General features: G+C 41.6%; 1 protein-coding gene across 1 annotated transcript; it reads left to right on the forward strand.

The window, feature by feature from the left end:
• Positions 1-963: 963 nt before the first annotated feature.
• LOC118694549 (protein-glutamine gamma-glutamyltransferase 6-like) lies at positions 964-11875 on the forward strand (the record flags this gene model as incomplete). Its single annotated transcript, XM_036395667.1, is given in 12 exon segments — positions 964-1162; positions 1738-1977; positions 5693-5811; positions 6064-6189; positions 6324-6504; positions 6760-6895; positions 7263-7366; positions 7470-7712; positions 8377-8694; positions 9648-9811; positions 10565-10689; positions 11725-11875. Coding segments are annotated over 12 exon segments (2106 nt in total), but the record flags the coding sequence as incomplete, so codon positions are not given.
• Between the last annotated feature and the right edge of the window lie 3454 nt (positions 11876-15329).

The following is a 15329-nucleotide window of genomic DNA, read 5'->3' on the forward strand; positions in this document are numbered from 1 at the left end:
ATTTTAATAAAAATGACTTAGAAGAGCCTTCACCAAGGTACTTGCCCTGAGCATTTGTCAAAACTTGGAACACAATGCTCCAGGTGCATTTTGTAGAGTCTCCCAGGGCAGATATAAACACAGAAGGTGCTTCTCAGCATTCCCAAAGACAGCATAACTGCTCAGGTTTGAGCCTGGCAAGAAAACAGGGAAGGGAAAACAATCTTGCAAGGAATATCATATTCATATTTGCTCGCCAACAAGGCAGTTTAGCATTTGAGGTGTCAGGAACCACTTTATGGGTTTTAAATCACAGACCATAATAACAGCATGTGGGCAGGAGGACACAATATCAGAGAACTCCAAGCACACTGCAAGAATTCTTCTATGACATGAAATTACTGCCTACTAGAACAGGAACTCCAGTGGTCCAGCTGGAGTTTGAGCAGAGCTAAATTCAGACAGATGGAATTATTTGTCAAAAGCTTCAGCATGTCCTCAAATACCTCTTGTTCATCCATATAAGACAGATGATCTCTCACTATGCATTTTTCCTTGCATCTAAGCCAAATGGCATCAGGATCTAAGCAGGAAAAGATGTCCTAATTGCCATTCCTGTGACCCTAAAAATATGTATGTTGAAAACATAGAGGGTCTACAGGACACTTTCTTTGGTGCTGATTATGAAATGACACCAATTTGCTCCTGTAAATTTCTTTTTAAGTCCAGTGGTAAAAGAGCATCCAACCCTGTATAGGAAGTACATAAGTGCTCTGTATGAGGGCTCTTTAACAAAACCCAAGGAAATAGTTCCATTATTGACCAATAGACTTAATTTAATGGGGCATCGGCTTTTTAGTTGTACTTCCTCCCACAAAAGGTAATTGCTCTTAGTAACCTCACCCTGCCACTAAACAGCAAATGACCTCATGCCAGTTGCTTCTTCGTGACTTTTCTTGTGTTTTATAGACCTGACTTGCTTCTTCATGACTTTTCTTGTGTTTTACAGACCTGACCCCAACACACATCAGCTGGCAGCCATCAGTGAATGCAGCCAATCACCACACTGACAGATATGCCAACACTGAGCTGACCGTGAGGCGAGGACAGCCCTTCAATATCACCCTGTACTTCAACAGGCCAAGGCAGAATGGGGAGAGCCTGGGCTTTGTCACTGAAATAGGTAACACTCCCATAGCTGATCCATGTTCTCAGAGAGCTGTGATCTTTACTCCTTGTAGTTCTGTCCTTATTTTATTTAGACATACGATTTTTCTGCCTGTATTTTTAGTGCTTCCTGGACCCCAATGTGCTCAATTTCAAGTGTGAGGTTAATGTTTGTCACAGACATATTTTATGAAAAATCCTTTTGTTAGTATATTTTCTCCTGAGAAGCTGGGAAGCTTCAGCTTCTTCATGTTTTGCTGCTTTGGAATTGTTTACCCAACAAGTGAAATTGTTTTTACTTGATGACCAATGACAGCCACCTGTGTTGAGGCTGTGAGCAGTCACAAGATTTTACTATTATTCCATTCTTTGCTAGCCTACTGATGAAATCCTTTCTTCTATTCTTTTAGTATAGTTTTAATATAAAATTTTCTTTTAATATAATATATATCATAAAATAATAAATCAGCCTTCTGAAACATGGAGTCAAGATTCTCATCTCTTCCCTCATCCCGGCACCCCTGCGAACACCACCACAAATGTTGAAACCACGCTCTGGGATGCAAACCAGTGACTCCTTCTCTCTGGCAGGGCCGTCCCCCTCGGAGTCCCATCGCACCAGGGCAGCATTCAGCCTCTCTGAGGCGGGGGCCAGTGGCTGGAGCGCTGCCCAGGGACCCAGTGACTCTGCAGCCATGAACTTCACCATTTCCAGCCCGGCCAACGCCGTCATCGGGCGCTACAACCTCACCCTCCGCGTCACCGCAGGCAACAAGATCTTCTCCAGATACCTGGGCCAGTTTGTGCTACTCTTCAACCCCTGGTGCCCAGGTAGGTGCCAATGCCTTCCCTCTTGGACAGAGCTGAGCGTGTTGCTTTCCTGCCTGCACAGAGCTGCTCCCTCAGGCTGTCTCTCTTTGGGTCACCAGAGGCTGCAATCGCAGCTCTGTGCTCAGAGGTCTGGTTTCACTGCATTAAAAATCTGCTGCCACCCCCTTGGTACCCTAACACAATGTGCTATATGGGGTTGTATCACAGGCTCTTCAGAACTGAGCAGATCACTTTTTCTGGAGACAAGGCCTTCTCTGGGCAAATTCTTCCAGCGCATCACTGCCCTCTGGTAAAGAATTTCTTCCTAACAGCTAATCTGAATTTCTCCCTTTTTCGGTTATAACAGCTCCCCCTTGTCCTATCACTCTCAGTCCATGTAAAGCATTGCTCTCCCTCCTTTTTATAAGCCCTTAAGGCACTGGAAGGCCACAATGAGCTCTTCCTGGGGCCTTCCCTTCCCCAGGATGAACACCCCCAGTTATCCCAGCCCCGCTCCAGAGCAGAGGGCTCCAGACCTCAGAGCAGCTCTGTGGCCTCCTCTGGAGGCTCTAACAGCTCCACATCTCCCCTGTGCTGAGAAGCCCAGAACTGGATGCAGTGTTCCAGGTGGCGTCTCACAAAGGCAGAGTCAAGGGGGAGAATCCCCTCCCTCAGCCTGCTGCCCACCCCTGTTGGTGCAGCCCAGGATGTGGTTGGCATTGTGGGTGACAAGCACACACTGCTGCCTCCTGTCCAATTCCCATGCTCTTCTTTTGGGTTGAAAATGGACATCTCTTGTTTCTCCAGCTTTTCTTTTCTGCATTTCTCCTGCAACATGCTGAGGCTGCAAATTTCTCACCTCATATTTTGAAACTATGCAATAGTCTAGAAACCTGGATTAGCCTGAAAATGTGACAACCTGGTGCTAAGAGAACTCCTAGCCCTCCCAGTGAGTAAACAGCTCATAAGAGAAAAGTAGCCACAATCATCCACTATTTTTTTCCATGACCATATGTTAGTCAAGAGCCACTAAGAAATGCGTCAATAGCCAAGATGAAAAAAGCTGCTAATTAGCTCAGCAAGTCCTGGAAGACAGAAATAATTACACAAATATGTTCAGGAAACTCAGACCATCTCTGCACAGTCCTGAGGGGAAAAAACCTCCCCAGAAACCTCTGAAAAATAATTTGTGTGTGAGTTGTAATTGATGGAAACCACACTGCAGGGACAGCAATATGTGACAGCTCCTGAGCTGGAACACCAGCCTGGCTGTGGTGCACAAGAGACCAAACTCTTCTCGGATGAAAACAGACAAATTAAGCTGTGCCCATTGCAATTTTAAACTAATGATTTTGTGGAAGAGTCCTCCAGATTTACCAGATGATGCATTGGCTACTGACAGATAAAAGGGAGTATCCTTAATGCTGAATGAAGGATGCTGCTGAATAAGTTCTGCAGAGTGTGATAGCTCCCTGATCCTGAAAAACAGGAACAGGTTCAGTTTGAGGGTATGTTACCACTATTGTAAGTGCCATAGCAGAAGGGAAATGGGAAATTTATTTTCTTGGCAAAGGATAAATGGCAAATCTGGTCTCTAGATAATGTTCCAGGTGGGAGATTAGTCCTTAAGCTGAGGAATACAGAAATTAATTCATTAACTGTAATATCAATAAAAAACTACTTATAAGAAAACAGTCAGGACTAGAGATGAAAGAAAAAATATTGGATTGGAGCAAAGCTACTAGAGAATGGATCCTTAAGTGTCATCTGAAAAAACACACAGATGAAATAATTCATCACTGACTTTGGCACAGTGACATTAAAGAGCATTGCCCATGACCAGATGGGCTGGGGCAACACACAGAAATAACTGGCTGACCTTAGAGAGTGGAGAAGGTGAGAAGAAATAAGATATTATAATAGGAAATAAAAGACCACACCTCTAGGGAGAAATAACAATGATTTCAGTGACAGACTTATCACCTGGAAATCATGAAGAATGTGAAAGCCCTTGTTAATCAAAGAACAAAAAGTGAACACAGTGAACACATTTCAACAAAGTGAAATGGCCCTGAAAAAGGAAATGCAATCTTAAGCTGTATAAGAGAAAATAGTTGTACAGATTTAAATGTTAATGGCATTGGATGAGATGACAAGAATTAAACCATGTTCAGTGAAGGGTTACTAGGATAAATTAATACATGAAAAATCTTCTGGACAAAAAAAAATCTAGTTTAGTAAGCTATAAAGGTTTATTGAGAGCACATAAACTTTAGGAAAAAAAATGTTCTTCAAGTGATTATACAAGGACATTTAGATTGCTCAGAATAATTAAATCACAGAGGTAGAAGGATCTTAGAAAGTCATCTAGTCCCACACCAGGTCTCTAAGAGAGGCTCAGTTCAGCACTTAGGTCATTCCTGAGAGGTCTTGAATTCCTTCTCAATGACCAGACATTAGGGAACCTCCAGCACCTCCCCTGGCAATTCCCTCCAATAAAGCACAAGCCTTTCTATTAGATCTTTATCCTATTAACTAACCAAATCTTTCTTGCTTTGACTTCAGTATATAATTTCTCATCCTACGTATGATAGACACCAAGAATAGATTTTATTTCCCCCTGCCCCATCCTCTTCACAAGAATTTCTGGAATTAATTACAATGTTTGCCCCATTCCTTGCCCCCATTTATATCCTACCTTAAATAATTCTGAGTTAATTCATACTTCAGATTTTCAGGAATGCTGAGCATTCTTAGTGCTCCTCCCACTTTTTCCAACTGGTCCACACCTGGAAGTGCAGCACCTGAAACTGCACACAGGTCTCCATGTCCATGCTACCCCAAAACTTCAGGAATCAACAGTGATGATATAACTTTTAAAAAGTGTGGACAACAACCACAAAAATAGATTTCTATCACATGATACAATTTTTAAAATAAACTGCAATTTTTTTATTTGCAGGAAGGGAAAGATGGGAAGTTCCTATAGGAAGGTAAAGAATTCAATAAAATAGAAAAGCTGATCTCTTTGTATGTATTTCCTGCAATCCTGAACCTTTCAGAAAATATCTTTAGACATTATGGAATTAAAAGCAGAGCTAAGCAGATATTGCTACCTAAAGAGTAACCAAAACAAACTAAACCTCTGTGGGAACCAATGCTGTCATAGCAGCTAAATACTGTGCCATAAACTTGGAAAAACAATGAGGAACAATGAGGTCAAAGTGAATGGCTGAGCAGGTTATCCTAACAACATTCATGACAGGACTTTGGATCAGGCAAGCAAAGGTCTTCATTTAAGAATCTTAAAACAAGAAAAATGCGTCTGGAAAAAAGAGAAAAATATCATTTGTGTGGTTCTTTTCAAATCTTTTTCAATCTGTTCCATTTCTAACTACCTTCAGAAGACAGAAAAATGTGGTGAGCTAGCATGGACTTTTGTCTATCTTCCTCACAAAAACACAATGTGCAGACAGGGGACATTTAGGTAATATACAAGGCTACACTAAAAGTAAGGGAAAAAAGTTAAGTAATATAATATGGATCCTTCTTTCACCTCCCACACCTTCCCTGACCATATATAATAACAGACATTACCACTGAACTGCACCTCTTTATGGAGCTGTAACAATTCTGTTTTGCAAATAGAGGTTTTCTCCCTGCTAAATCAGGACAGAAATGTTTCTGAAAGGTTGCTGGTATTCTCAGCTTTAAGCCTGCCCAACTTGGTTTTCAGGTGATGATGTCTACATGTCCAATGAAAACGAGAGACAAGAATATGTTCTAAATGAAAATGGAATAATCTTTGTGGGCAATGCAAGGTACATTGAAGCAAGAGGGTGGTATTATGGACAGGTAAGTCACAAGGAATTTGTTTGAACTCTCATTCTGTCTCCAACAGCATTTATCTTATCATTATTTGCTGTTTATATAATAATAACTGCACCAACTGGGTAGCCTTACTTGTGGTTTGCTCACAGTGTGCCACACTGTCCCTATCACCTTTGGGCTGGGATATCTCAGAAGGGAGGAACTGCAATAAAATCTCCTTTCATTCTGCTTGTGAAACCTTCCATTTTCTTAAAAATGCATCTTATCTGATCACAGTTTCAAGACCTCCTAAACATCTGTCTCACCATGCTTGATCTGAGCCTGTACTACCGTCAGGACCCAGCCATGGATGTGTCCCGAAGAGGAGATCCCAAATACTTGGGCAGAGTCATCAGTTCCATGGTAAGGAATGGAAAATTAACCCCAACCCCACAGGAGTGAGCAGAAAGCACCACTGAGGCTCAGCCATGCGCAGTAAATGAGCTAGATAGAGTGCAGTGCAGACAATTCACTTTGTGCATTCTGCCCACTGTTAGATCAATGGAAATGATAATGACAATGGAGTTCTCCTGGGGAAGTGGCAAGGGAGTTTCCACTCGCATGAGAACCCGTCCAGGTGGGATGGCAGCGTGGTGATCCTCAAGAAATGGCGCCAGGACAATTACAGACCTGTGCAGTACGGCCAGTGCTGGGTCTTTGCAGGTGTCATGTGCACAGGTAAGCTGTCAGGATAGAGGGCTGGCCTGAAATGTTGGGACCTCTGGTTTTATCAAAACTACAAAGCAATAATTTCTACAAAAGGAGCAACACTGTGAAGACCATGAATGCTGAAGAATCACAAATGATTTAGACACTTCGTTTCTCAGATATTTGTAATCATTGAAGTTTGTAATTTGTAATTTGTAATCACAAAGCTGTGTGGGTTCTGTTGCATTTCTTGCTCGTTTGTTTTTTTTATAAAATGTATTTCAGTTTTGAGGTGCTTGGGGATTCCAACTCGCTTGGTTTCAAATTTTAACTCTGCCCATGACGTGGATAGAAACCTGAGTATCGATAAGTACTATGACAGCTCTGGAAGGAGTCTTAATATCAGCAAGGATTCCACATGGTAAATATAATTTCTTCCATCTCATCAACAACAATAGAGAGAATCTAGGAAAACTAAAAACACTAGTAGTACAAAAGCAACTGAGTGAGCAAAATGTAATATAACCATCTACATTAATACTGCAGACATCCATTTGGAAAACAAACAAACAACAGACTTTATTATTTTCTCCCTCCCTGCCCTGAGGTCTATACCTCAAAAGCAGGCAGTAAATCTGTCCTTTGAAAGAGGTACTGTAACTTGACACTTTGTGCCTCAGTTCAGAGTTTAGAATTTTTTTAAAAAAATTCACTACTCATCTCCAATTGGAAGTTTGCATGACTACTCTATATTATTGTTCTTTTTAGACATTGTTCTTTGTCTCCAGGGATTATCATGTCTGGAATGAAAGCTGGTTCATTCGCCCAGACCTGGGAAGGGCATACAATGGGTGGCAGGTTTTAGACGCAACTCCACAAGAACAAAGCAGAGGTAACAGCCTAAGCTCCCAACCTGACTTAAGAGTCCTTCTCCAAACTGAGCACAACTAATAAAGTTTAACCTAATTTTTTTTTTTTTTTTTTTTACATTTTAGGAATTTTTCAGTGTGGCCCCGCATCTGTGTTAGCCATCAAAGAGGGTGAAGTCAACCTGGATTACGACACCTTGTTTGTGTACTCAGAGGTGAACGCCGACTGCAACAGATGGATTGTGTACAATGATGGAAGCAAGAAAAGAGTTTATTGTGATACTGAAATCATTGGCAGGTCCATCAGCACCAAAGCTGTGGGCAGCAATGGCCGTGTGGATGTCACTGCTAACTACAAATATCCAGAAGGTAGAGGAATTAGCACAAATTATCTCCTTTTATTGCCTACTGAATCCTTGGTGCTGGGAAGCTGCCATAGATAAATAACCTGCTTGCTTTAAACATCTCTCCCCTGCCATCAGAAAATATTTCTGCCAGTGTGCTCAGATTACTTTCTTAATACAATGGGTGTTATATTTCTGGGTTTGTGCATTCAGTAGCTTCCTTATTATGGGACAATACAAAATATACTTAAGTCCCTGCCACAGAAGTGAAAAATTTAGTGCATACACAAAACAGGGCTATAAAATACCTTTTACTACCCAAGGCAAACAAACCCTCAGGGTTTCACTCCTCAGCGCTTTAATGCAACCATATTAATACAGAGGCTGGCTGCCATCAGATCAGCAGAGTATCCCTTACCACATTACTGCATGTTCTGACCAGAGAAAAAGAAATCTCACTTCTAAATAAATACAAATGCATCATATTTCATTTTAGTGATTTATTCACCTTGTCATGGTATATCCCCTGTGAAAAACCTGAATGGAGGCTTAATGAAGATACAGGGAGCTTTTAGGTATTGCATATTTCTGAGTGATGCTGATACCCTGTATTGGTCTGAAAACCTTTACAGAGAGGAAGTGCATTTGCAACAAAAGTAGAATTTTACTTTGCTCTCTGCTTCCACCAGGTTCTTCTGAGGAAAGACGAGTCTATCGAAAGGCCTTGAGTAAGATATTGGGAATAAGTGTCACAGAAGGACACACAGACTCTCCTGGGGGAAGATCTTCAGAGACAATGAGAAACCCTGGCATTGCTGGGAAATTCAAGCTGGCTGAACCTCCAGTTTTTGGCAAGGACATTAACCTGATCCTGGTCCTCAACAACCTCTCCTCCGACCGCAAGAGCATCAGGGTGGACATGAGCGCCTCCACCATCCTGTACACAAGGAGAGCAGTGGCAGAGATCCTGAAGGCAGCCACTGCTGTGGAGCTTGGTCCTAAACAAGGTAACTTTTCATGTCCCTAAAGAGCCAGTATCGCTCTGCTTCCAGCCACAGGAAGGCAACTGGAAGGAAGAAGCATCCTTACCATACCAGTATCAGCTTTTAGTGCAGCTACTCATTGTTTATGAGTACTTTTTACATTATTTTTTTTCCTCTGAAAATTTTCACTAGTTCAAGCATTAAGTGGATGTCTCGTGAAATGTTACATAGGAGGCTACACTTATGTTATAGCTCCAGAAGCAGCACTATGTGTGTGTGTCATGGTTTCTGTATGTATATATACGTGCATGTGTGTGTGTGCTGATTATTACATAGGAACACATCTTACTCTTAACCAGTAAAAAAAGCCTGATGTGTGCCTTCTGGCACCCAACAGGCAACACATGAAAAGAGATCAACTAGGAAAGAGATTAAAAGTTACAGTGAAACTCTGTCTCTCCTTTGAAGAGTAAAGACTATTGGAATTATTATAGAGATCTTTTTCATCCCCAGGAGCTACAAAGATAAACATTTTTCCCATACACAGCAGAAAAGTTGTAGGACTACAGTGAGCAGCTGACCAGGTCACTTGAAAAGGATCTCTGTGAAACTTGACCCAAACTTTCTTCTTGACTGAGGTAAAATAAAAAGGATTTAAGGAGGGAATAGATTAAAATAGTTATACCTCTAATCATAAGCAATACAAAGGGTCAGGAATCCAGTGAAATGCAGATAAGAAGACTCCCTCAGTTTCAGGCCAATATCCTCTATTCAAAAGTGTAAGGGTCAAATGAGTTAAAGTAGGCAAGGATCACCAGAAGAGGGAAATACACAATCAGTCTCACAAGAAGGAAATATAAACAAACTCCACTGCCATATTTTTTCTCTTCAGTAATTAAGAAAACCCCTCACTATCTCTTTTCTCTTTAGCTTGCTTTGAAAATGTAACTGTTCCTAAATATATGTCTGAATTCTAGGGAAGCATATCCGGGTAAAGATCCCTTATACTCATTATGGAAAATATCTGACCACTGACAAAAGGATCCAAGTGACTGCTTTGTGTGAAGTCCTGCGCTCGCAAGGGCTGAAGCTGCTGGTGGAGAAGACAATCATTTTGGAGGACACAAACATCATCATTAAGGTGAACAATTTTCTCCCTGATGTTCTGAACAGATGCTAAAAGGTCTTTCTGGAGCTCAGATCTTAAGATGAGAATCTGGGGATAAATGTATTGCATTTAGGCTGCCATTTCAAATGTTGTTCCAAAATTCTGCCTGCTTGAATTCAGAATGCAAGGATGTGAGAGGCCAGTTCTGAACCTTGGCCAGAATCTGCCTTGTTTTTCAGAACAGTTCTGTTACCTTCTTTTTTCCCAGTCACAAGCCACTGCCTTATGTTCCACAGTCCTTGTCTTCATTCCATGTATTGGCAAGTGCTTGTATTGTCCTTGAAGAACATTGCCAAAATTCAGATTTAAACCCTAAGTTCTAACCAGTGCTAGAGCCAGTTCATTTTGTTTTAGCACTTTAATCCTAATCAATTATGAGCCAAAAAAGAAAAAAAGCCATTCAGCAACCAAAATATCAGACAGGTTTCATGGGACACGTCTGTGTAGAGCCAGGGCTCTATTTCACTGAAATGATGAACAAAATATTGCAGACAGCTGGACAGCCCTGTTGAGCTGAGCCACATCCAGCTTCAAACGTGAGGAAAGATAATGTTTGTCACATCCAGCTTCAAACGTGAGGAAAGATAATGTTTGTCACATCCAGCTTCAAACGTGAGGAAAGATAATGTTTGTCACCTAAGTGCCACTTGCAGCTCCCCTGAACCCTGACTCCAGGGAGCAGAAACATAACCCAGGGAGTGACCAGAAAGGTGTTCTGTGCTTCAGGTGCCCCGCAGGGTTGTGGTGAACAGAGCTGTGTCCCTGGAGATCTCCTACGCCAACCCCCTCCCGGAGCCTGTCAGCCGCTGCGTGCTGCTCGTCACCCTGATGAACCAGCAGGTCAAGATCAAGTAAGTGCAACCTGCAGCAATCCCTCACTGCCCCCAGCATCACCCACAGCACATCTGACTTCTCAAACAGAAGGGAAAAAACCACACTTGACTTGTCTTTTTTATATTTTCTATTTCTGAAAACAAAAGTGACACCATATAATTTCTTAATCATGTGGTGTTTTTCCCACGTAGAGCTTCCTTAACAACTCTAACCTGCTAACATTATTTTTTCCTGGGAAAGCAAATGCACATGTCAAATTCTTTTGTCTCTCTGCAGCTTATTCTACAGTTTGGCAATTCTGTTTTTATTTTCATATACAATACCCTGATACTACAAAGATAATTAGGCTAAAGCAAACAAGTCAGATGCTCCCCTTGGTACAGCCCAAACAAAAAGTAGCTCTGGTCTCCTTTAAAGCAAGAAAAAAACTTTCCTTTTCAAAACATAAAAGCAATTGGTGCTTGTTTTTTATTTTCTTTTCCTCTGGACTCTGCTGCTTTATGGATCAGCTCAGTGTTGAGTAATAGTTTGTATTTCTCAAAGCTTCTTCTATTGTAAAACAGCCTGACTTGCTTTGGCTGTGGAACTATTTGGATTTAATAATCCATTAAAAAAGGAAAACATTGTTCCAGTAAAAGACTAAGCCAATTTAGGCCAAAAGGAGATACAAACCAAAGCACAGTGGCCATTAGAAAAATCATTATTGCCAAAATGGATATGAACCAAGCAGGCATTGAACAGAGCACTGATCTTTGACATCAAAGTTTTTCTATTCTGAGTTTGTGCTGACTATCCAAATTTGCATCCAGCCCTAAGATGAAGCTGTGACATCATTGCACCTCTCTCTTCCATAATTCCATTTGCTAGTAAGATAGTACCATCCTTTCTCATTTCTTAGTCTACACAAAGCCTCAAACCCTAAGTAACTCTCAAAATCCAAGGCTGATTGCAGAACTGCAGTTCTGTTTCTTGGAAATCTCATAAAAGACAATGCAAGCCTGAACTAATTTCTTTTTTCTTTTTCTGTTCTTTTTTTGTATTGTTTTTTTCAGTTTGGCACGACTGGCACCGAGGGAGAGATCAAAAATTTATTTTGAGTTCACACCTCGGAGGGCTGGGCCCTTACAGCTGCAAGTAGACTTCTCTTGTGACAAATTTTCACATGTTAAGGGATTTGTAACAATTGCAGTAGCCCCTGCATAATGTGATGGAATCAACCTTCCATTTCAGCATTAACACAGCAAGACACTCTCCTCTGTATAGGGACAGTGGTGACAGAAAAGAACTTTGCACAAAAATTGATGACCTCTTACATTGCAATAGAATCAAGTCTGCTTTCATGGTGCTTAACTATTTAGTCTCCAATTGTATTTCTCTTCCCTCCCACCCCTTGAAAAAAGAAAAAAATTCAGCCCCTTCTTTATAGAAATAGTTTCACTATTTTCAAATCTCATTCTGTTAAGCTCCCAGTTTTGACTCTTCCCTCAAATAATTAATACAATCTCTTTTTGACTACATTCTAATTGTCAGCAATAAATAAAAATCATTCTCAACTGTATTGTTTTGTAATGATTTATACATTCTATGGGGGCATTAAAAGAAATCACAAGACTGAGGAAAAGGAATTTTTTTTCATTTCACAAGCCACTAACCTAGAATAATGGAACATTTTCTCCATTGTTCACCTAATATCTAATATGTATTTTTGACACCTATAGCTCCATGAATGGGGAGGAAAAAAGCCTGGGGAGGATGGGAAAAGTGATGCTTGGCAGTATTTGTGTAGCCTGTGGGCACGGGCCCGTCACAGAGTGGAGAACTCATGTACATATTCAAAACAGTAACTCAATTCTTATGCAGCCTGACAGAGTCCCAGGCTCCACAGAGCACGAGGAGGGTTTGCAATAGTGTGGCAGCCCAGCAGAACCAGGTGAATAACCCTCCTGCCCACCAGTGTAAGGTCACTGAGGACAAGGAACACATCTGGCTTCAAACCTTCCCTGACCCCACACTTGCCAGTGTCTGCAGACAGAAGCCTCTTTTGTGGGCCCCCAATCCCAGCATCTCCAGGTACCAGGTCTGCCCTGAAAGCCCCCCTTAAGTGGCTGTAAGGATTCCCTGCTCCTGCAGCCTCTCCAGGTGATGACTGAGCAGGTTCAGGAGCTGCCAGGTCACCCTGAGAGCAGGATGTGAGGCAATGGTGGTGTGCAAACAGCTCTGCCAAGCCTGAAGAGTTATATTTGCTGTGTGACTTACAAAAAGTTTAAATCAGAATTAATAAACTGGAAGAGAGCTGTTGGGAGTTATGGGCATGGGCATTTTTGTCTGACAGTTCAGAGTTTGAGGTTTCAGAGTCTGAAGGATCCAGATACAATCACTTTTTTTACAGAAAAAAAACAAAGACACACAAGAAACCATAAAAAAAACCCCCTCAGATTTCCTTTCTTAAAAATGTGTTTTAACTGCAGGCAATTACTTCACCATTTTTGGTTCCTGGCAATTTGATATGAAAGTGGAAACAAACAGAAGCAGAACTGAAGAAAAGACACAAGGCAGGATGCAGAGGTGAGGAAAACAAGAGCTCACCCCTGCTCCTGACACCCCTTACTCCTCATTACAGTTCACTGGAAGTCCAGAGCAGTCTGCAGCCTACTCTTGGGACAAATTGTCAGGGCATGTGTTCAGATAAGCTGTTCCACAGGAGGAGGGAGGAGAGGGCAGGAGGGAGCTGCAGGAGCAGAGTGCTGTAATTACAGAGGGCAGGGCTCACACCAGAAGAGCAGCTCTGCAGCTTCCTCCAGGGCCCAACCAACCTTGCCATGCCAAACAGCTACAGAGAAACTATGTGCGTGTGTGATGAGCACCAAATTACAAAGAAAAATTATTAGAAGCAGAGGCAGCCATTAAAGACTTCTCTTTACTTAACCAAGTCCCCAGTCCCAGCTGACTGCACAACAATGCCCCCTCCCTGGGAAGTGTTTCTCCTTACAGAAGAAATGCAGATTATATTATGCAGATCATAATCGTGTCAGAAACAGGTAATGAGAAGGAAGCATTATTACAATAATGTGGCAAAGACAGAATGAATTATATGCAGTAATATGGAAGATTTTCAGATTCATGTCTTTTTAAAAAAAGTGGGGGAAGAAAAGCCATTGGCAGTAACACTAATTATTATAAATCTACTGGATCACTCCATGTCCCACACAGCTGTGCTGTACCATCTGTGTATTAGTCTACACTTGCCCTCTGTACATGCAGTCCCCAAAACCCTAAAATTACACAAAACAAACCATTTAAAATTAAGTTGCTTCTGTCTACTTAAGATAGCATTTCCTTCATTATACCCAATTTTGGATGCTTTCCTCTCTAAAATGCCAGAATACTGATTCTCATCTTTCCTCAGTCCTTCACCAGTTTTACATAAGGATAATTGGAGTCAAGATTGTGCAATTAAAGCAGTCATCAGTGGATGCTCACGTAGGATATCACTACAAAAACAATAGCTACCAACCACAGGTCACACCCAGCTTGTATAAACTCCAGCCTAGGTAGCCAAGTCCAGTCCTGAGCCTTTCATTACTGGTGCTGCTGGAAGAGGATTTAGCATGTTCTTGCACACTGTTGTAACTGTACCCTGAGCTACGCACGAGGCTGGAAAGGAAGAAGGAATCCTTATGGCAGGTAAGTTCATCCAGCCTGATGGCTCCAGACATCCTCTTCCAATCCAGATGAGCAATATTTGCTGAGGAAACAAGATCAATTACATCTTGCTGCTCTCTCAGAAACTTTGCTTTTTTAGGTTAAGTGTATTGGTTTTTCTACTAGAACTGATTTTCTTTTTTCGTTTATTATCATGAGTCTTGAACCTTTTTTTTTTCCAGTAACACAGAAAAGTAGAGTAAGAAAATATTTTTCTATCATATCAATTAACTGCTCTACTCAGTGCTTTTGCAGCCACCTAATTAACTATTGGCTAGTGATTGGGGCATCAAACTGCTACATGGAAGTCCCAGGCTCTAAGATCAAATGGAGTCTGGCCTCAGCCAGGTCCCTTGGGGGTCTCTGGGCTCCCAAGAGGGGCTCTGCCAGCTGAGTGCTGTTTGTCTGTCTGCGATTGCACTCTCTGTGCTCACTCTCATGCTGACTGTAAAGATCTCGAGTCAGACACGTGCACCATGGAATACTCACACACAGACTCCACAGTTTAGCCTAAACATGTTTTCCTGTTAGAGCTTCAGCTTCCAGTCAAAGAGAACCCTGTGTGCACCATGGTCAGCAGCTTCAGCAGTGACCACCAGGCTTTTCCTCCTGAGCATGCTCCCAGTGTCTGTCCATTACAGCATGGACACTCAAACACATTTTTGGCCAATTGTACACTGACAGAATTACAGAAAATAAGTTTTCCTCACAGGCACTGAAAGAAGAAAAAGAAATTATAAGATTGAAATTGACACTGTGAAGATCAAAACAAGGATAAATTTGAGATTCACGTAGAGAAAAGACTGGCATCAAGCTTTACTGTGCTCTTGCCACATATATGGAACTCTTCTTTCTGATCTCTTGCACAAATTGTCTGGAAATGCCTGTGTAGCCATGAACTTCACAAGGCAAGTCAAACTATTGATGTAGCAACTTGTTAAAGCAAACCAATGCT

This window comes from Molothrus ater, chromosome 17, assembly GCF_012460135.2.
Source record: "Molothrus ater isolate BHLD 08-10-18 breed brown headed cowbird chromosome 17, BPBGC_Mater_1.1, whole genome shotgun sequence".
In the NCBI taxonomy this organism is placed as follows: Eukaryota; Metazoa; Chordata; class Aves; order Passeriformes; family Icteridae; genus Molothrus; species Molothrus ater.